We start from the raw sequence: 20951 nt of genomic DNA on the forward strand, positions 1-20951 counted from the left end.
GTGTCTCTGCCATAGCAGGAAGAGAGTGTCGGTGGAAACGATAAGGGTTGATTGCGCAGGGAGAGAAGGAGTTCCAGCGCTGGTGTGGCAGCTGTTGAGTTATTTGAGTCAAGAGTGAATTTCAAAGCTGTCTTTTTTTACTAATTTGGTGCTGCGTGAAACAGAAAAACAGGGTGCAATGAAAGAAAAGTCAGGAGATGCAGCAGTGTGGTGACTGGGGAAAGGCACATAATGTGACTGACTGAAAACAGGGTGACCCTGTGCAGAGAGAGAGAGAGAGAGAGAGAGAGAGAGAGAGAGAAAGTGGGAGGGAGGAAGTCCTACACTTGAGGATTTCTCATGAAGTGCGTCAGACGTTACTTATGAGAGGAGGCAGAGAGGACCTTCGCCACCAGTGAGGAACTAAGAGAGAGAGAGAGAGAGAGAGAGAGAGAGAGAGAGAGAGAGAGAGATAGAGACCCTCCTCTCTGCAGGTCCAGCCGATGAGAGAAGATGAAAAGCCAAATCGCCGACGCCTTCACCGACTTCTTCTACGAGTATGAGACCCCGCGCCAGGTGCTGGTGAGGAATGGGAAGGTGGGAGTGGTGTGCCGACTGATCCAGCTGTTGGTCTTGGCTTACATCATCGGGTAAGATCATCCCTCGTTTCCTGTAGTGTTCAGAGGGGCAACAGGAAGCCTTTAGTTTGCATTGTCAAGTTCCAACTTGCGTGAAGTGAGAGTGTGTGACGCAAAATGACCTTTCAGAGTGACCCTTCAAATTCCAACAACTTTCTGTTGCTGTTGCTGGCTGGGTTGTTTTTCAGTGGCATAACCCTGATGTCTTAATTCTGCTTACATGATTTAAAAACAAATCATCACATGCTGTTCAAATTGTTAGAAACACATCATTCATAAAGGCAGACTTGTTATTTGACTCCTGGTGGGTGCCACCAATGGTCAGAGACACTAACTTGTAACTTGCCAGGTATACTGTTGACACAGCAAATAGGAACTGCAAACAGACATGAAGTAGTGACAGATTGAGTCAAGGCAGAAGGGGCAAGAGCATATCTTGATATCTTGTTATCTGCGCTTCTCAAGTCGAAACACAAAAAAACAGCATGCTTGTTATCTTACGCACACTACAGCTCACAACTCATGCTTTGACATGTTGGAGTTCCTGGTTACATTGTGTGGAAGGGTGCATTTCTGTTTTAGTTAGTTGGAAACTCTGACCGTTTGTGCATGTCTGCACTTGTGCGCGAGTGCGTCTTCACCTCTGTGCAGCAGAACCTGAGGAGCGGCTTGTGATGAACAGGCTGAGACATATGCGCTAACACACATAACAATCAACTGCTGCCCAATTCCATGCCAAGCAGGAGGGACACATGTTACCTTCTGCTGGTGACGCGGACAGAAACACGTGATAGAGACGGACACATTTAACGATAGTATTTATAATATTAACAAAAGTGCAAAAGTGGAACGTTGTAGGCGTTTCACTTTTGCTTTCTGTTTGGGGTCCATATCTTTGGTCATGGTGCTATAATCTTGACTACCTTCAGAGTCAGGGCACAACACGTGGATGCTCATTTTCTTTCAGTTCAGATCTTGAAAAGTCTTAAACTGGTAACTGTAACTGTGGAACAGGATTGTAGTTTCCTCTGTGAGCTGATATTGAAGAGAAAGAAAAGGGAACAGCCACGGTGACATTCAGAGCTTTTGTCTCTCTTGGTATTAAGGGCTCCCGGTGCATGACAGAGCTCCCTCTTCTGCTGCCACCCCACCTGTCACGTATCTATTTGGTGATGGGCATGAAATGAGATGTGATTACGAGGCTTCTCCTCCTCGGGTCGGAGCAGAAGTCGCAATGCTCGAGCAGTCAACCACGGGTTGTCAGGGATTTTAGATTTCATTTTAACCTTAGACTTGCTGCAAATGTATTTAATATTCCTTTTAAAATGTATTTTAATCTGCAAAATATATGAATTTATTGTCGTTGTTTGTACAGTTATTTTATGGATATATTTTTGTGCTTTCATTAACTGACAGATTCATTCTCGTGTATGAAAACATGTGCATCCTTGGCCTCCTGTTTGCGTAAATCTCACAAAAAAAGTAATCCCACATGAAAGTTTTTTTTTAAATATTTGATAAATCAATTTGAAGTAAGTCTCTTCTTTAACCCAGAAAGCAACGACTAATTTAACGGAGAACAGCAGCCTCGGCCAACCGTAATTAATTCTCTTCTCGTCACTTTTAAGCCAACAAAAATGCCCATCTCCTGTTTGCATTTCGTCGTGATTAGTTCAAGTGTGATTGTCTTTTTGTTCATTCAACACTAATCTCAGAGCCACAGTATGGTGGGAAGAAAAGCCCTCCGCACATCAAGGAGCCCCCCCCCTCCCCCTCCTCCTCCTCGCTGCTCTGCTTCTGTCGGAGCAGATGCAGATCTCACTTAGACTGCTGTTTTGGGAGATTCCTCCATTATTTCACGCTCATGGGTTTCTTTATTCCATTAATGTGCTCTATTTTTCTTTCCTCCTCTGCCTTTTGAATGTAAGAAAAAAAATGTAAGGATTTGATCTGCCTGACTCATAGAAGTTGTGGCTTTAAAGGTTAAACTCATTGTGCAAACGCTATACCTTACATTCCAGTCTGCAGTTTGAAGGATGTTTCTGCTCATCTGTTGCTGGCAGGTTCTTTCACTGCGCTCGGACAAATGAACCGCACTACATGCTGCCCTGAAGGCTTTCTGCTGGGGGGGGGGGGGGGGGTAATTGCTTTTCACACAATATATAAAATAGCTCTGGATGTGCGGATTGCACGTGTTTGTACATCTTCCCAGTGCACACCAGATATTATTCCTATATCTCCTGGGCAGACACACAGATAGAGCCACACAAGGAGTAGCTTCACTCTGTAGAGATTTACTTTTGCCCGAGTGTGACCAAAACAAACCTGAAATGTTGAATCTGTAGATCATCACCTCAGGAGCAACTCAGATCCTTTTGCTCAAGTAAAAATACCAAGAAAAGAACGAAGACATACTAAACATCCTGCACTCTAAATCCCATCAGCAAGATGTATCCGTTAAGGAATACAAGTAAAAGTACTTGTCCTGCATACAATTGGACACTAACTGATATATTATTATTAATAGATTGTTAATACGGATTTATTAATGTGTAAGCAGCATGCCACTGTGCATCTGCTTTATGTACCGTTAGGTAGTTTAGTGCAGAGATACATCTTGCGAGATGATAAATGAGAGAGGAAAGAACTGCTACTTACAATATTTTCTCTAATCTTTGCATTTTCTGAGACTTTGAATAATTTATCCACTTCAGGCCTCAGACGGTCATTTAAATGAAACAATGTGAGAAGTTCAGAAGGGAAACGCCTCTTTGTTTGAACTGCTAACAACTCATAGACATCTGAAACATGACAAGGAGCCGCAACTGGCAACAAGCCGAAAACATTGGGAACCGCTCTTTAGCAAAACATTCTATTTCATAAGCATTAAATGGAAATACTCGAGTACTTTACCTTTAAATTGTACTTAAAGGTGGAGTCAGCGATTCTGAAGAAAAAGGGATTGATATTTGAAGTCATTACCCAAACAAATATCCCCCTTTCAGATTTACCAGCTCAGTCGCCAGAAATGTTGGTATTTGTTTGTTTCCCATTTTCAAAGCCAGAGCTGTAAATGAACAGCGCAGGAGATGTTCTCCAAGTTTGATGAAGTGTATGGGATTAGAATTGCTGACTGCACCTTTTTATTAGAGAAAATTGGTTATTTTCATCACAATCAGTATTCCTGGAGGAGGATACAGATTGAATCTGTTTGCACTGATAAACATGGAAGCTGCCATTTTAATATGACATTCAGATTCCTCAGAATCACACGCCGGGTAAAGTTTCATTATCGCTCACAGGCAACGATCAGCACTGCTAAACCACAGCTGTGGTACAAGGGCGGTACTCATTTTACTGTTTTGGGGCAATAAACTCTCAAGAGAAACTACTGAAGGGGACAGCAAAGGTGCTGCCAAAAGTGCTGTTATAAAAGTTAAAAACATATTAAATGTACAAAGAGGAAACCCTAAAACATACTGGATAATTGGTACTTAACTAAAGGTTGAAAGACTTTAACAGTTTTTTAACAGTCTGAGATTTAATAAGTCAGATTTGTCTTCGTGGTGGTAAAGGGACGACTTCCATAGTACAACCAACGTGACATTGCACAACGACAATCACTTTGCACATGTGTCCCCGTCAGGGATGCTGCTGGCATGTGGGACTGCAGCGCAGAATGTCCACATCACTACTATACATGCCCTTGCCTGCGGGGGGTTGCACGGCTGACTGGGGTGGAGCGGGAGTCCGAGGTGCCGACGGACCTGATACGATGCTCTCTGTGTCTCCCACAGGTGGGTGTTCATCTACGAGAGAGGCTACCAGTCCACAGACATAGCAGTGAGCTCCGTCTTCACGAAAATGAAAGGAGTGGGCTACACCGCCGGCATCAACAGAAGTGAAGGAGTCTGGGATGTGGCCGAGTCCGTCTTCCCACCGCAGGTTGGTGACTGGTTGCCCACTCAGCATACGACTCGCGATTGGTCAAGAATTAGTCTTGCACCTGGTACAAGTCACTGAGCATCGTTGGGATTGTAGTACATCTGGGTCAGAGTCAGATGTCGTGAAGTCAACCTCCACAGTCCGTGATAATCAAACTGTCAGAGTGAATAAACATCAGGCTGAGTCAGACCAGCAACGTCGAAACGCTTTGAAGAAAGCTGGTCAGAGATCAGATCGTGACAAAGTTCGAGGTGTAGTCATGCTTTTCAAAACATCTGTGTTGGCTCGATTGTTAAGCCCTGATCCAAACAGTGGCGACACTAGGATGCAGCACACACACAGACTGAAAGTCTATTTGGCCTGGATGATAATCTGGCTTTGTCAACACCACGGTCCAAATCAGAATCAGAACCGTTTATTGCCATGGTATGTTGACCATACAAGGGATTTGAAGTGCAGAACATTTAACGATCAACAACAATCAACATAGTGCAAAGGTGTCTTCCTACTTTCCAAATGTCGTTGCGTGCATCCTGTAAAGAACTGATGAAACAACCTAACCAACATACTGTATTTATATATGCATGCATCTCTGTTTACCTAAAATGTTGCCGTGTCCTGTTATCTGTGGGAAAGAATACAAAGAGTCACAGTGATGAGTGTCGTGTTTGCTTTGAGATTTGGGCGTGGGCCTTTTTTAATTTGGAGTGGGTTTGGCACAAGGTTTGATATGATAAACCCAACCTACAAGATGAAAAGGTCACTTCAGGAATAATGCCTTACACTTTGATCACTAAGTTGATCTCTTTGAACGTCTGTTCTGAATATGAGGATCAACTCAATGGTCAACAGCACGAGCATATTGTGGTAGAGCCCTCCAGCGAAGAACATGTATTGTCCAATGATTCCTTAAAGGTTAAAAAGCACCATGAAAACAAACAACGTGTGACATTTTGGGACTGATTAATGTTTGAAGGGCTGTCTGCCATAAACTTTAGCCTGGTGCAGAGCAACTATTACATTTTATGGCATATATAAAAGAGATTAAAAAATGTAACATATTACTTCTTATAATCCTCAACCTCAGGGAGACGCATCTTTTGTGGTGATGACAAATTACATCATAACTGAAGGTCAGAAGATAGGAAAGTGTCCAGAGGTAGGTGGAAACACTTTTTTTCCCCATCGTCTCTCCTTGTCCCTCTGACTTCAACACTTCCATAAATAGTCAAACTAAACAGGAATTCCAAGACTGTTTCTGTAAGTGGGTAATTGTGTAGTTGTCGAATAGCGTCTTTATTTCCAACTAAATGACCTCAAGATGACATAAACAGCAGTTTCTGTATGCTGCCAAACATCACAGTGAATGCAAAACTTTGTTGTTTCCACCCACTGACCCCAATCTCTTTGTTTGCAACAGCTCCAAGGAAAGCACAGCTGCAGCTCAAACTCGGACTGTAAAGGAGGGACTTTCAAACGTATGGGAGATGGTAAATCCTGACGGCCCGACAGTGTGGGACATCAGCAGTCCTCACTGAATCTGTGGCCTAACTCAGATCTGTCCAGGTCTTTGGCTCTCTGTCGTCTGGTTCTATTCTCAGCTCTTCTCATATTTGAACATCGTATAGCCATGTCACAGGAACCGAGATGCATCAAGGGGGAGTTAGAGAATCATGCACGGTTATGGAGCGGTGTTGTTTGCAGACAGGGTTGTGGCTCCTGAGAAGTCCTGTAGGACGAGCTCACACAGTAGGAACTAAAATACAACCGTTTGAGTCAGCTATGGTAAACATTTAGATGTAGCTCCTGCATTGCACTTAACCAGCGCCGAGATTAAAAAGTGACGGATTATCAACAACCTCAGTCATAACAACCAAACACAGTATGATGTCTTTGTGTGTGTGTCGGTTGGCACGGCTAAAACCTGCCTTAAGCAAGTAGACACATGCATGTACTGTGTATACAATCACAAATGTCACAGAGGAGCCGGCACAAATCATAAGCACACAGAGACGTTAAATGCACACAGAGACGTTAAATACAATCAGCCATTCAGAGAAGAGCTTCTTTAATAGGTCCAAACACAGCAGGGCCATTTCAAAGAGCAGTTACATACATTTTATTGTCCTCCATCTGTCCTGGGGTTAACATCGGAGCCTTTGAAGCCCTTTGTGCCCCACATCGACTTTAATAAGACCAATGTTAGCCAGAGCTTTAGATCTGTCTGTTTCAGACCAGTCAAATTCACCTCGAGGTGCCAGTATCCCTTGAGAGGCGGCTCGCTGTCTCTACGCTCGTGGACGATTAAACACGGGGGGGAGGGGGGGGCGACCCCGTAGCCGAACAGACTGTTGGGCTCCAGTGATCGGTCAGAGACTGGAGCTGAGTGAGCAAACGCCCGCTGCTAGAACAGTCCGTGAACTCAACCAGCACTCGATGAGAGTGACTGATAGCGACAAAGCTAATCACATGGAGAAAGATTCTATGTTGGGATCGGGGCGAGATAAGGGAAAGAGCTACTTCAGCGCTTGCTTGCTTTTGTTCTTGCTGCTGATGCTAATTCAAGATAGGGTGATAAATGTTAATGTTAGAGCCCTCCAGTCCTTCTTTTCCCACTGCTACTCTAAAAGAAGTACCCTTTTTGAAGTGGCTGGTTATGTGATGAACTCCAGCGTGTGTGTCTCTATTTCAAGGGCAAATGACGGGAGTGTGCGTGAACGCCACTATGACCTGCGAGGTGTTGGCTTGGTGCCCCCTTGAGGACGATCACGACATACCAGAGTATGTGGACACACTGAATTATTCAAACTGCAAGTTCACTGACTTGCAACGCACGTGACGATTGCATTTGTGATGATTCTGTGCCGTCGACCATCTGGAGTACATAATTGTCGGCCCATGAGAAATATCATTTGTGAGGATTTCTGCGCCTCAACGTGCTGGATTTGATGCTCTTCTCTCTTCTCTTCGTTCCCATCTAGTCCTGCTCTGTTGATGTCCGCAGAGAACTACACACTGTTCATCAAAAATTCTGTAACTTTCCCCATATTTGATGTCTCAAGGTGATTACTTCATTCATAGTATATTAATTATAGCTCAGCAGATGCTACAAATGTTTCCAAAGGCAGATAGATAAATATAAATGTTGCATATGTTGTCGCAGCTTTATCCTGTAGGATAATTAATAGTAAATAAAAAGAAGAAACAAAAACACAACGACATTTACCAGACAGGTAAGATCTGAATTGCATTATGGGAATTGTAGGATCCTGTGTTTTTTGTGTGATATTTCGGCTTCTCTGCACTAATTTGGACTTTTCTTTTTTCAATGTTTTTCCCACAAGTCCTCAGACTTTTTGAAAGTGTGACACTAAATCGCTGGAGTACATCTTTAAGTTTGAAAGTTTTGCCATGCCAGAGTTTCAAACTCTTGTTGTTGGTAAAAGCAAGCAAGCAAAAGTTTGTCTTAAAGAAAATAAATGTCTCAATACTTTTTGTGCCTTTAATTGAGCAAGTCAGTCAACCATATTGTTGGACTCAGTTTTACTTTAAAGATTTAAAAAAACAAAACGGATCATGCAGAAATCACATGAACAACAAAGTGCACTTTGAGGTTATTGTGTTTGTCTTGTAATTTCAGGAGTAACCTGGTAGAGGGTATCGATAATAATTACATCAGGAAATGCCTCTATGAGCCAAACGATGCTCCACTGTGCCCCATATTCAGACTGGGAGACATAGTTAAACTGTCTGGCTTCAACTTCGAAACAATAGCCCGACTGGTGAGTCGGCTGATCTTTACTCAACACTGACTGGGTAGATGAATTGTTCTGGTGGAGAGGTGTTTTGTTTTGTTCCCCCATGTTATATTATAACTGTGCTTGTGTCCTGGCAGGGAGGGGCCATTGGTATTGTGGTCGACTGGACATGTAACCTGGACTTTGATGTAAAACACTGTAAACCAAAGTACTCCTTCCACGGTTTGTACGGAAACGCTGATGAGACCGACAAAGCCAAAGCTTCAGTGGGCTACAATTTTAGGTGTGTATACTTCCCTGAACTGAAACAGACTCAGGTGTTTTTACACTGCAGAAATACTTCTTATATGATGTGAATATTTTGGGAAATACACTTATTTGCTTCCTCGCTGATAGTTCGATGAGAAGATTCATACCGCTCTGCGTGTTGAAGCAGAAGCCAGCAGCGGGTTAGCTTAGCTTGGATTAGCATAAAGATCAGAAAACAGGGGGGAAACAGCTGGTGTGGTTTTATGGGGCGTACATAACGCCCCATAAAACTATAAAGCTTTACACTACACTTTTTTGGACATATTAAACAAACAATATAAAACGTGTTAATTAGCGTGTGCTTGTAAGTGGACTTTGTTACCTTTGGACACAGCTAGGCTAGCTGTTTGCGCCTGTTTTCAGTCTTTATGCTAAGCTAAGCTAATGTTTGCTGGTCGTTTGCTGACAGACGTGAGAGCATCGATCTCTTCATCTGACTCGGCGTTGTGTACAGGAAAGCGAATAAGTGTCTGTCCCAAAATGTTGAACAATCTTTTTAATAGAGGTTTGATACTCTTAAGTATTGGCAATTTCCTGCTCCAGTGTGCTCAACTAACTGACAAATGGCAACAAAATACTGCAGATGGAAATGTCTATCATGTTGATATAGCATTTGTTTGACACAGAGCTGCTCTTTTTTTCCCCTTGACCCAAAGCCGATGGGATTCTTCCTTTGGGTTGTTCCAGAAAAGAAGCTCTGTAGCAAGTTTATAAAAGGCTAACGTTAGTTTAGTGTGAAAAGGTCTATAAACCAACTACATCTACTTGACAGCAATTACTTTAGCTACTCAACCGCCTTTTATAAGACATTTAAAAGCTTCAAAATGCACAAATCGCATCCAATTATGACCAACCTTTTTATTAACAGTTCGTTCAATTCTGACGGTTTAAAAGCCTCTGTGTTTTGCAGTGGTTTGAAGCTCCTAAACGATATAATCTCATATATATATGATAGGGAATATGTGGGGAAATGCAAATATTTACCAAAGACAGAGGCACGTACATCCTATGTAACATATTGTGATCATCCTCATGGCTGTGTGTAGGTATGCAAAGCATTTTTTGGAGGACAAGATTCAGAAGAGAACCCTTCACAAAGTGTTTGGCATCAGGCTGGACGTCATCGTGCACTCACTGGTGAGTAACGCATCTCAACGTTTCTAGTCGGATGAATTTCCGACTTGAGAATTACTCAAATGCTGAATCATCTGTGCTCCGTCCCTCACAGGCCAGAAAGTTTGACATCATCCCAACACTGACCGCGATAGGCTCTGGTGTGGGCATCTTTGGAGTGGTATGTTGGAGCCTGACCGCCTGCCATCATTGATTTATTATCCGCGGAACACTTTGAATACAAACTGAAATAACTCTGACGTTACAGGCAACCGTGGTGTGTGACCTGGTGCTGCTCTATTTGGTACCGAAAAGAGAATTTTACCACAACATGAAATTCAAACAGACGGACACATTTGTACCGGTAAGCTCCGTGACGCACATGCATCCTGTTGTGATTGTGTAACTTCAGTTTGAACACAAGATGGCAGCAGAGAGGCCTTTAACGGAAGCAATTCTTTATCGAACATCTTCTGTATGCATTTCAGTTCTTGTGAAGGAACTTTACATAAGTCAGAACTAGAAACACCCCCCCAGCACACAGGAGCAGTCCCCTTCACATTAGCGCTGTGTTCATACCCATAACCAGGGGCGTTTCTAGGATACAAAGAAGGGGGGGGGGCTTAGCCCCTAGGGGAGTGGCATGTTTGCGCGCATAGCGCACTGCAATTTTTTTTTGGGGCCCATTTGGGGCCGCGGATATCCATTGTTTCAGACAGTTCATAGATTGGTTCAATCAGAAAGAGTGTGATTTTGCTCTGTAGTTCAGTATATGATAACACAAGAGACAGAATTTCAGGGTCATAGTGAAATTTGACAACGCAAATATGAACTTTTCTCAAATAAAGAGAGAAATAATTTTCCTGCTTGTAAAGGAAAGACGGATAAACTAGCTTTCATATCCGCATCACTCCCAAATCCTAATTCTTAAAGGGACCGCACACAATGGATAGAGAATGGACCTGACAGTGTCAACTTTATATCGTTCAGTATGATGATAGGCTGTTGGATTGTAATTTGAAGGGGGAGAAAACATACAAACCAGAACGCACGCACATATGTAGCATGTTAGTTATAAATAACTTGTCCATGTGAGAAACAATAGTTTAATTTAATGACATCACCAAAAAAATATTTTTTTATTTATTTTTTTTTAAAGCCAACAATGCCAAATTATTTGGGGGGCCTGAAGAACATTTTAGGGGGGCTTCAGCCCCCCTAAAACAGGCCTAACGACACCCCTGCCCATAACATTCACCGGCAGTGCAGGATCATCCATGCTTGTTCCACAGTACTATCTGAGGGCACTACCTGAAACAGTAGCCCCTCTTTAACTGAAACAGGCGCAACATTTCTTTGTATTTGCAGCATGACAGGGAGTTGCTTGGTTTAGAAACAAGCCCCCATTACTCCCTCGAAGCAAATGCAAGAGAAGTCCAAGGCATTGGCCGGCCCGACGTGAGTGCACGTAGAAGTCTAGACAGTAGAGTAGAACCTCCACGTATTCTATGGCGTGATGTTGAGAATCCTCGTTTTCATCACGAGTGAGGTCTTAAATGGCTTTTTATCCAACAGGAACCAGAGTCGGAGGCATGTAGCACAGAAACGGAGTTACCCAACGTAAGACTCATATTTATTACAACAAACAAAATCTTGTTTGCTTTTGTTTCTGTGATGGCTGATGTATTATTTATCCATTTCATCCTGTAGCAGTGACCTGGGAGAAGACTTGAGGTAGTACTTTGGAGTACTGACGTGGGAAGCTACAAGACACACACATACACACTAAATGGACTCTGCATTGGACATAGAAGACATTCTCCGTGTCCTCTCTTTCTCTCGTAGCTCTGTTTGCTTTTGTTTCACACTTTGGGTGTAACCTCTACCTCCACCATTATACCTGCAGGTTAAAATAACACGTTGCTGCATTTGTGTGTACAGGATTAATATCCACATCTCATCCATTGCCTCCATCTCTGTCTGTTGTCACTGTCGGAGTGACTCATCCCCTGCGTGCACCTTGTGATCTGCAGTTCAATAAAAGATGCACAGTAACAGTTGTTTTTTTTGGTCCCCAGTAGTCAAACAGGAATACAGGCAACATGTCGAGAGAATTCAGATGTTCTTTTTTTTTATTCTTTGATTATGTCTAGGTGTACAAAAAGCATGCCAAAAATAGCTTCTTTATATATATTGGTACATATTTACATTGTAACAACTGCATTCAATAGGGACGTGCCAATGCTTCTGTACGAGCGACGCGAGGACATTCAGAGAAATGCACGAGACGGCAGGCACCTCTCACACTCTCACTCACTCACACACACACACACACACACACTCACACTCACACTCACACACACACACACACACACACACACACACACGACGCACAGCAGCGATCAGATCGTCGCGTACAAACTCCTTTGGATAGAATGATGATCTGACATGAGACATTATTCCATTCACTCACTTCCTGCGGTGTGACTACACTCATTGGTTTGTTTTGTTCTTTGTGTCACTACACTAAGGAAACTAAGCGAGAAAAAGTCAATAATGCACAATTTTATATTTATATTTCATTTGTATCTGGACTCAGATCTGTATCTAAATGGTTGTGCTGTTTTTTTCGAGAGAATCAAGTATGTGACGTGTCGGGGATTCCTCCACAAAAAGAACTTTGCAACATTGAAAGAACGTCAGACAGGTGACCTTTAAGTTGTGACTAGTTCAGTGTATCAATACCACCTTTGGGAAAAATTCAATACAATTTGGCATGCGCAATCAGAGTTGATACAGTTCAGATGTCATTCAAATGTAGTCACAGCTAATAAAAAGAGCTGACGAGTATGTTTACAAAACTGACAAAATGACTGAAAAATGAAAGTGTCTAGCTGGAAATGGGCGTGGCCTATGTAGATTGGTCGACACCGTTTGGAGCTTTCTAAATGGCCACGTGCTAATGTTATTTTCCCATCAAATGTAATAGAAATCAGTTTAAAAGCTTTGGATGAATGTTTAACACGAAGAAAACGTCTCATCACTGCAGCCGTAGCAGCATTGTGTCACAGGTGGGAGAAAGTTACAGCAAAATAAAAACAGTTTATAAAAAAAATCTCAAAAAACAAAAGTAGCAATGCTGCCACATGCAGAATGATTATCAAAAGCACAGGAGACTGAGAACAGACGGATACACAGTAAATATGGTCCGTTACAGGTGAACCACAGTTCTTTTCCTTGATCACAAACTATACAATTTTAAACAGCTGGCAGGTACCAGTAGTGAGATAAATATACGTATATATGTCATAACTTTAATATGTATCTGGAAGTGGAAAAGTGCAAATATTTAAATATAAGCAGTATTTTAGTTTTTTTCAACAAGGTCAACTAAAACACAGATAAAAGCAGGGGAATGCCAGGAAGGCACACGACGACAAAGACGACAACAATATTGCACCGGCAACAAAGACGAACGTCCGCACAAACACTAATGTAAAGCGGTGCAACTATTCCATCACACTGCTAAACCGTTTCTTCAGCTGGAACAGCCCTCAGTGCCTCCTTTCACTGACACCATCCTCAGCAGAGAGAAGGAGCTACATCAGTCAATGAATGGCCCTTCAGTGCAAACTGCATATACAACATTTCAGACAGGAATTCATCATCCTATACATATCACAGACTTACTGAACAATCACATACAAAGTTAAGACAGCTTCTGCATTCCCCGGCATGATCATCCACACAGTGTGTGAAAGGCTTTCTCATTCACATTGTACCAATCCCTCTGTGTTCTTTGTTTGCATCCTTCACCGGAGGACACCGAGGAAAAGATGAATAGAGGAAATGGAAAGCTGAGCCACCCCCCCCCCCCCCAACCCACACATCCCTGTTTCTAATCAGCTACACTGTGTACAGCTCTGAGGTGGACGGGGAGGCGGCGTCATTGTTGGCAGCCTGGGCCTCATCGTGACACGGCGGTTCAAGTGGCTCAAGGGCCACACTCTCTCTCTCCGGGGGAGAGAGAGAGAGTTATGCAAACATTTATCTGAGGCAGAGCTGCTGCGGAGGCGGAAATGTTCTCATTGATTTGAGTCGGCGGAGATGAAACAGCCCACAGATTTGGCCTTCTTTTTACCACCTTGAACGTCAAACAAATGGCTAAAATATATTAAAAAAATGTATCGTAATTTGTCATTCATCACCAACATGTGTGATCTCACCGGATTGTAATGCTAACAAACTAGTTATCTATAGGGACTGATTATCTACAGCGTATTGTATTATGGGCCTTATGCTTGACTTCTCAAGAGCTTGAGGGGCTGAAATCTCATTTAAATTCAATCCAATTTATGTTGCATAACTGTACTTCTCGTATATATAAAAAATACAAATACTTTAATAATTTTCACAATATGCAAACATTTGGAGTGGAATTAACGATTCCCAAATTGATGGCAAACATAAAAGAGTGAAATCTAACTATAACACCAGCCTACTTCATATACGACACATCTAGCCATCATTTAAAAAACCTTTTTTGTTATGATGCTGAGGGAGAAAAGGACTTTTGGTCGGATAACATTTTGTGATCGAGGAAAAATGAGTCTTAAACAGTGACAGGACTGTTGTCCCTCTCATAAGACAAAGCTCACCTTTATGACCCGCTGTGCACACCTGAACCATTGTTTGAAACCATTTGATTCCCTTTGTTTTTAATAAGTCTGCAAAGGGACAAAGGGAATATTTGAAATATCAATTTGGGGCGTTAGAAAATAAAGACCTTCCTCTGCTCTACCTCCCTCCCCCCTTATACAACGCTCACCCTTTTTTGACCTCCCTTCCCCTTAGGAGTTTTTAAATTTCTTGTGAAAGAGCACTCATTGAAGTTTATCTTGGACAATGACATTATTCATGCCTTCACATGTGCTCTGCATCCAAGACTGTTGTATAATAATACATTCTCATTTGTAAAAGGAAGTATTTAAGGTACAGGCCATCGGAGTAGTCCACGGCCCTTTTTTTTTTGGTTCAGTCCGTTCACACAACATTCACACAACCTCCAGTTTCTCTCGCAATTACTTCACATCTAATCAAATGGCACGGTAAGAAATGACAGAAAGGAGACGGCTAGAGAGCAGGAATCAGCAGACAAACGAGAGCATGAAATGACTTTGAACACAGAAATAATTGCACATTACACAGCGGCGAAAGTCACTTTGAAATGTGCTCGAGCGTGGCAAAGTCGCTGTCCGTTCCGTGCGATGGCCCTTCGACTGCCGACTTCCTTCCTGTCAGAGAAGTTCACCCACCCGGGCCTGAGGACTGTGAAGGCGGCCCAGGAAGGACTTCAGCTCCGAAGTAAAAGCTGCCGATGGCACGGACACGAGAACAGGGCTGTGAGAACACCGACGATACCTCGAGACATCTATGTACAATATTAATGACGTGAAAAATAAAATTAAAAAAGCTCTGTTTGTCACTGAAGAGACAATATAGAGTCATTAACATGCTGAAGTCTGTGATGACTATTCTCTCAGTCAGGCTGGCTATGAGCAGTCTGATGATGTCTAACTGTTCATCTATGCAGACGAGTGAAAAAAAAAAAAAAATCTGAGCTTGACAGTGTTCCTCCTACATTACAGTGCAATGCCCGCTGACAAATGTGTGCGTGTGTCTGTTCTTCAGCAGAGTTCCTCTTCTCGGTTCACTGATGCCAGTCACAACAGTAAGTGGTTAACAGTAGTTCACACATTTTACATTGTGGATCAAAGTCAGTGCCCAGAGAGTCCACGGTGGAGAAGGAAAGATGGAGGGGGAGAGAAAGGATGCTCCGAGGCTAACGAAGCAAAGACGATAGCAAGCCGGAGTTCGAGCGTAAACGAAAGCGATAAAGCGGGTTTAACAACCGTCAGTCTGTCCAGTGTGTAGAACGATAGGCTCTACACACTCCCCCACAAAGCTCTGTGGAAAGACTCAAGAGGAGGGCTCGTCTTCGTGCAGGTCCTCCAGCTCTCCGTCTCTGGGTCCGTCTCCCGTGCTGCTCTTTCTGCAACAAGATAGAGAGACAGCGGTCAATATGAGCACTCCCACATATCTAAATGATGGTACTATTAAGGCCGTGCTTCATCTCTCCAAATGCAGCAAAACCAGAGAAGCGTTTTTTTGTCACATGATGAATGTTAAAAGACGGCATTAAATGACAGCGGCAGGGAGATGAGGGAACTTTGGGGGAGGTGACAGCCGGGGAAGGGTAAGGCTGCTCCATCACTTGTCATGATGGGAGGAGTCTAAGATGATGATGATGGGCGCGGCGGCTGGTAGATGTTGGACAGACAGCGTGTCAGACTGTGCTGCACAAAGTGTTACCTGAGAGAGGGGTGCAGTTTTAAAGTGGGCCGGAAGGGCCAAGAGTCCCTTGAGAGAAAAAAAAAAAAAAAAAAGGTCACAGGTGAGAGGGCAAAGGTCACCTCACGGCAGGGGGAGGGTCAAAGGCAACACACTTCACCTCCTCAACCTGAAAGTGTTGAGGAGGTGAAGTGTGTTGTGTGTTGTGAAGAGTGTTGTACACAAAATGTATGTGTGGCTTCGAGATTAGTGTGTTTGACTGCTCAGACAAGAAAAGCAAGAAAAAAAAGAAAATCATCTTTGTACTTTTTTAAAAACTTAATTTTTAAAGGGGCTCTCCACCAATTTTACAAATCAGGTCAAAATGAAAGTGGTTGAAACAGATAATAAAATGCTACGTGTGAGCCATGTCGGTTTTTTTTTAGTCCTCCTATTAATCAATACGGTTTATAATTCATGGTGACATGAAGATCAAGACTCGGACAAACGGACTAAACATTTCAGTTGAGTTGAGTTTTACTCCCTCCATTCTCCAGCAGGGGGCAGTGTTGTCTCAAACTCCCTTCACGTCCTCTGGAAACACCTTCACCTTAGAAGGCAGCTCTCTGACTGCCTACAGTGCAACAGTGCAACCCTCGGCCTCGATAGAGGAGAAATCATCTAACAGAACCCCTCACAACGGGACATTAGAGCCGCCTCCTCCCCATTCAGCGCTACACTCACCACGACAAAGTCTGCCGGACACGTAACACAGATCACTGTCCCAACGGCACCTGCTGTACAGCAGGGCACAGCTATAGATGCTCCAGCTTGGCCATTGGCTGTACTGTTCATGTTGGAATTGCACGACAGGTCACAACGATTGCCTGTTTTTTCCCCCCAGTGATGCGTTCAATCCGTGTTACAGAAAATTCAAGGTCAGCCTGAGGCACCGGTAGATCTACATTATTCTCTGTCACTCTGACTCCCTCTACCCTTGAAAGCTGGATGCAACACACAAAAGAAACACTTATAAAAGCTGGAAGCTTCGCTGCTGACAATGAAAGAATGAATTATGGTGCTATGGCAACGCAAAGCAGCTGCTGCTGCGGGGCTGAATGTTAGTTAACCTGATACAGCAGATGAGAAGAGACAGGTGTGAAGTACCGGTCTGTGTCAGAGTCTCAAGCAATCTCATGGTTGTGTTTTTTTTTATCTTCCCGGATGAGATATACAGGTATTACGTGCTCGAGGGATGTCTGGATGTGGATGACCGTCAGGACGGCGCATGCTTACATGAGCAGGCTGCCAGGCGCAGACATGGACCTCTCCTCTCTCCTGCTCGGACACTCGAAGGGGTTGCTGAAGGAGCGCTTCCTCAGCATGGCTCTCACCAAGATCTGAAACATTCACAAGCACAGGACAGTTGTGACCACGTGCAAAAGCTCCGCTGTGGTTCTGCACGGAGGAGAGAGCAGAGGAGATCCAGTGGGAGACTTGCACACGGGGGTTGAAACAAACCATAATGTCTGATAGATAATTCTTAATAAATCCTACATTGACTATGTTTGTTATTGCACTTTTGCATGGCCGGTATATTTTGATGGTAAACTCATTCGTGCTAATGTCAATATCTTTCTAACTTCATATAAGTCCATATAGAAGCCATCATTGGGGTTGTGAGAATGTTCTAACCTCTTCATTGGCTTGTTTAACAGTCAATCTATAGTGTGCTATAGAACCAGGGATCGATGGCATTAATATTTCAGATGTGCCCTTTAATAAGCGCTGCTATGCTGTGCCACAGTGCCTGTATATGCAACTATGTGAGCTTGTTTCCAAATTGGTGCCACATTGGAGCATTTATGGAGCCGGATGATGTAGAATCTGGGTTTCCCCATTCAGGGAAGTTGCTTCTTTGCAGTGGGCGTTGGGGTTTATGTGAATGAAAGGGTTTTAACCTCACCGGTCTGTAAAAATGGACTGATAAGGCGGTCAAACCCAAAGAAAAGCTTTAAAAGGAATACACACTTTTACAACTGGGGCATCAACTTGTTTTTTTGTGGTTCAGAGTTGAACACTGTTGAGAGGCAGCCTCGTCCTTGCGACCAAAGCTGCATTCTAAAAAGTAAAATGACTATGTTGCAGTGTGGAACAGAGGACGCTCAGGGTTCCTTACCACGGCAGAGAGGCTGGGAACAAACTTGACGGAGTTCTGGATTTCCTCCTCTGTCACCTCCACCACAGAGCAGTGCTCCTCCTCCAGAGGCAAGGGCTCCGTGCCTCCCTGGGTCACCCACTGGTCCATCTAAAAACACACACACACACACATACACACACACACACACACAATAATATACTGTATCTAGGATCCACAGAAGTTTGCAGCATCTTTACAGGAAGTCTGGCTCTCCGCTCTGAGTCCATTGTGACATGTTTAAAATATTCCAAAGGGCGACTGCACAGCATGCATATTTTACACTGTTATTGATTCATACATGAGCATTTTCTGCCAACCAGCCATCTGCTGTGATTTATGTTGTTGCGCTACTAAAACCCAACAGTAAAGATTTAAAAGTAGCTGGAGACACATAATCTATCACAGTGACCAACAAGCCGGAGTTTATTTTTGTCAAACTTATATTTTTCAGCAAACATTACTCAAACAAGGGGAGAGAACGCATTTGCTGGGAACTATTCTCCATCCTGGACTTTGTGCTCATGTGATCATTAACAACAGAAAGACACAGTTTCTGGGATAAACTACAGTTTCTACAGTCACAGTAATGAACAAACATGTCCCTCGGTGTTATGTAGTGCTGCAGAGATGCCGCATTTTTGTAGGCCAACCAGCAAAGTTGGCATTGCACCGGTTCCCTTGACAAAAATACAATGGGATTTTTCCATTTAGCCACTTGTTAGGCAAGCACCTTTTTTGAGACACGAAAAAGCAAAACAATTCACGATAGGGATATTTACTGACTTTTTAGTTCTAGAACAAAATGTTGAAATGTCTTAAGCTCGTCTTAACCACTGACTTTATTTCAGGTATCTAATCAAAAACCCACTTTAAGACGAGGGAACTGGAAGTGTAAAACCGCTGACTCATTCCTGCAGTACTCTGTGGCTCACTGGTGTGTTTATACTAGTAGGATCAGTTCTTTGATGTTTTTGGTCTTTTGACAGGTTGACAATACGAAACACGTCTCCAGACTTACCCCTTAAAATAGCAGCGTACATCGTGATGCATTAAAGTGCTCGTTGGGAAGCTTTGACATACAGGACTTCCAAGATGACAAAAAAGGTACATGCTAGTAATTCAAACTCTAAACACAATTAATCAACCATTAACATCCCAAATGGTGTGGCTGCTCCTTCAGAAATGATCATTTTCTTTAACATCCCAGTCAAAAGTTCCCACAATCAAAAAACACCCAAGAAGATCTGGCACCGTTTCAAATCAGTGAGCATCAACAGGAAAAGTAGATGAGAAAAATGTATAAAGGCAGTATGCTTATATCAATGGGTCACCTACCTAAAGCAACTTGAAACTCTGCGCTTTTATTTTGTTTCACCATAACTTGAATTCAAAATTGTAAAGTATGTAACAGGCTGTGTATTTTCTATGTAAGTAAATGCACCGTGTAGCACAGGGGCTAAAACATGTTTTGCTTTAAATTCAATTTAAATGTAATGTCAGCAAATTAAATTGTTACCAAAACACTTTTCTTTAATAAGCTGCATTTTGTAACTTTTGTCAAGTAAGAGATGTGCTTGTGTGTGTGTGTGCACAAAAAGTTATCGAACTATGTATCCGTGGCGTGGCGTCAAAAAAAATGCCATTCGCCGCGAAACAGGAAGTTGTTGTAACTCGGCCGTACATAGTCTAATCTGCTCCAAAGCGTGATGCCTAATTATCTCTTGTTCCATAAACACAGAGTCTCTGGTGAGAAAATGACTCACTGAGGCATGATTAAATTGTGTCATGGAAACACCGTGGGGAGTGGGGACCTGTCCTTGGCTGGTCCTGGACCTCCCCCTGTATCACTGACTCAGTGTTAACGCAGTCCTCCACAGGGACAGAAGGGTTTCATCGTGCCGAATTAACCCTTGCGTAAATACCAAAGTGAGGTCAGAGTCTTTTGAGCCAATCACAGGAGATTGTGTGTGTGTCTGAGCATGAACAATGACATCCTCGCTATGGCTGTGCTCAAGGTAGCTGCCCGTCAACCTGAACAAACCTCTGCGTAGTTACCTTGATCTCAGGGATGGTGATCCTGGTGTCTGGGTTCTTGTCCAGCATCCGCAAGACCAGGGTCCGCAGCTCTTCACTGATCTTTGGCCTGCACAAAACACAGAACAAAGACTTGAGAATGTAGTTGTTGATGGAGAAAACAATTGGCTTTTGAAGTAACTGAAAACAATTCATAGCAGCGATTCTGAACCAGGGACAACCATAGTCTGGAGATACGTAGGAAGATTGTGGAGTAGCTCCAGCTGCTCAACTAATTTGAAAAAATAGTAACTATGTCCTCCTATTAAGTCAGCTGCAACATCTGAACAGTTGAGTGTGACAAATAGAAAATAGTGAGCAAGCACACAGAGAGGTTAGCAACAGAACAGTTAGCTAAAGGTACTGCAAAAGCTGTTGAAATGGTTAACTGAAAGTAACAAGTTAAAATAGTGAAAAGTAAAAGACAAATGGTTAAAATCCTTAAAATGAATGGCTTAACATTAGAAATAGCTAGCTAAAAATAAAGGAATACAAGTAAATGGTTCAAAAAAGGTGGACGTCATTGAGGGGGTTCAGTAAAAAAAGGTTGGCATCACTGGTTTATGGGACATTTTGTCCTGCTAGGACTTAAAGAACTACAAATGC

The 20951-nt window shown here is 43.0% G+C and overlaps 2 protein-coding genes across 5 annotated transcripts in view; one reads left to right on the forward strand and one right to left on the reverse strand.

The window, feature by feature from the left end:
• The first annotated feature begins 425 nt into the window (after positions 1–425).
• On the forward strand, positions 426–12948 carry p2rx1 (purinergic receptor P2X, ligand-gated ion channel, 1). 3 transcript variants are annotated; one of them, XM_031857580.1, is made up of 13 exons: positions 426–629; positions 4415–4562; positions 5650–5721; positions 5983–6052; positions 7256–7343; positions 7544–7624; positions 8203–8344; positions 8458–8603; positions 9676–9766; positions 9858–9923; positions 10011–10106; positions 11318–11362; positions 11456–12948. In XM_031857580.1, exons 1-13 carry the CDS (start codon positions 493–495, stop codon positions 11456–11458), a joined length of 1185 nt encoding a protein of 394 aa, XP_031713440.1. In that variant the 5' UTR covers positions 426–492; the 3' UTR covers positions 11459–12948. The 3 variants fall into 3 exon arrangements, with proteins under 3 accessions (XP_031713440.1, XP_031713439.1, XP_031713441.1); XM_031857579.1 differs by having other exon boundaries at positions 11453–12947; XM_031857581.1 differs by having other exon boundaries at positions 5983–6040; positions 11453–12947.
• camkk1a (calcium/calmodulin-dependent protein kinase kinase 1, alpha a) overlaps positions 11848–20951 on the reverse strand; it is a 54124-nt gene continuing 45020 nt past the window's right edge. Inside the window, exons 13-17 of one of the 2 annotated variants that reach the window (XM_031857577.1) lie at positions 20328–20415; positions 18252–18380; positions 17369–17472; positions 16115–16162; positions 11848–15794 (exon numbers count right to left, since the gene is read on the reverse strand). In XM_031857577.1, coding sequence (XP_031713437.1) covers positions 15722–15794; positions 16115–16162; positions 17369–17472; positions 18252–18380; positions 20328–20415 — 442 coding nt within the window. In that variant the 3' untranslated portion in view covers positions 11848–15721. The remainder of the gene's footprint in view (positions 15795–16114; positions 16163–17368; positions 17473–18251; positions 18381–20327; positions 20416–20951) is intronic. The other variant, XM_031857578.1, reaches the window with a different exon arrangement.

Source organism: Anarrhichthys ocellatus, unplaced genomic scaffold, assembly GCF_004355925.1.
Source record: "Anarrhichthys ocellatus isolate YVR2014 unplaced genomic scaffold, GSC_Weel_1.0 scaffold18, whole genome shotgun sequence".
NCBI classification, from domain to species: Eukaryota; Metazoa; Chordata; class Actinopteri; order Perciformes; family Anarhichadidae; genus Anarrhichthys; species Anarrhichthys ocellatus.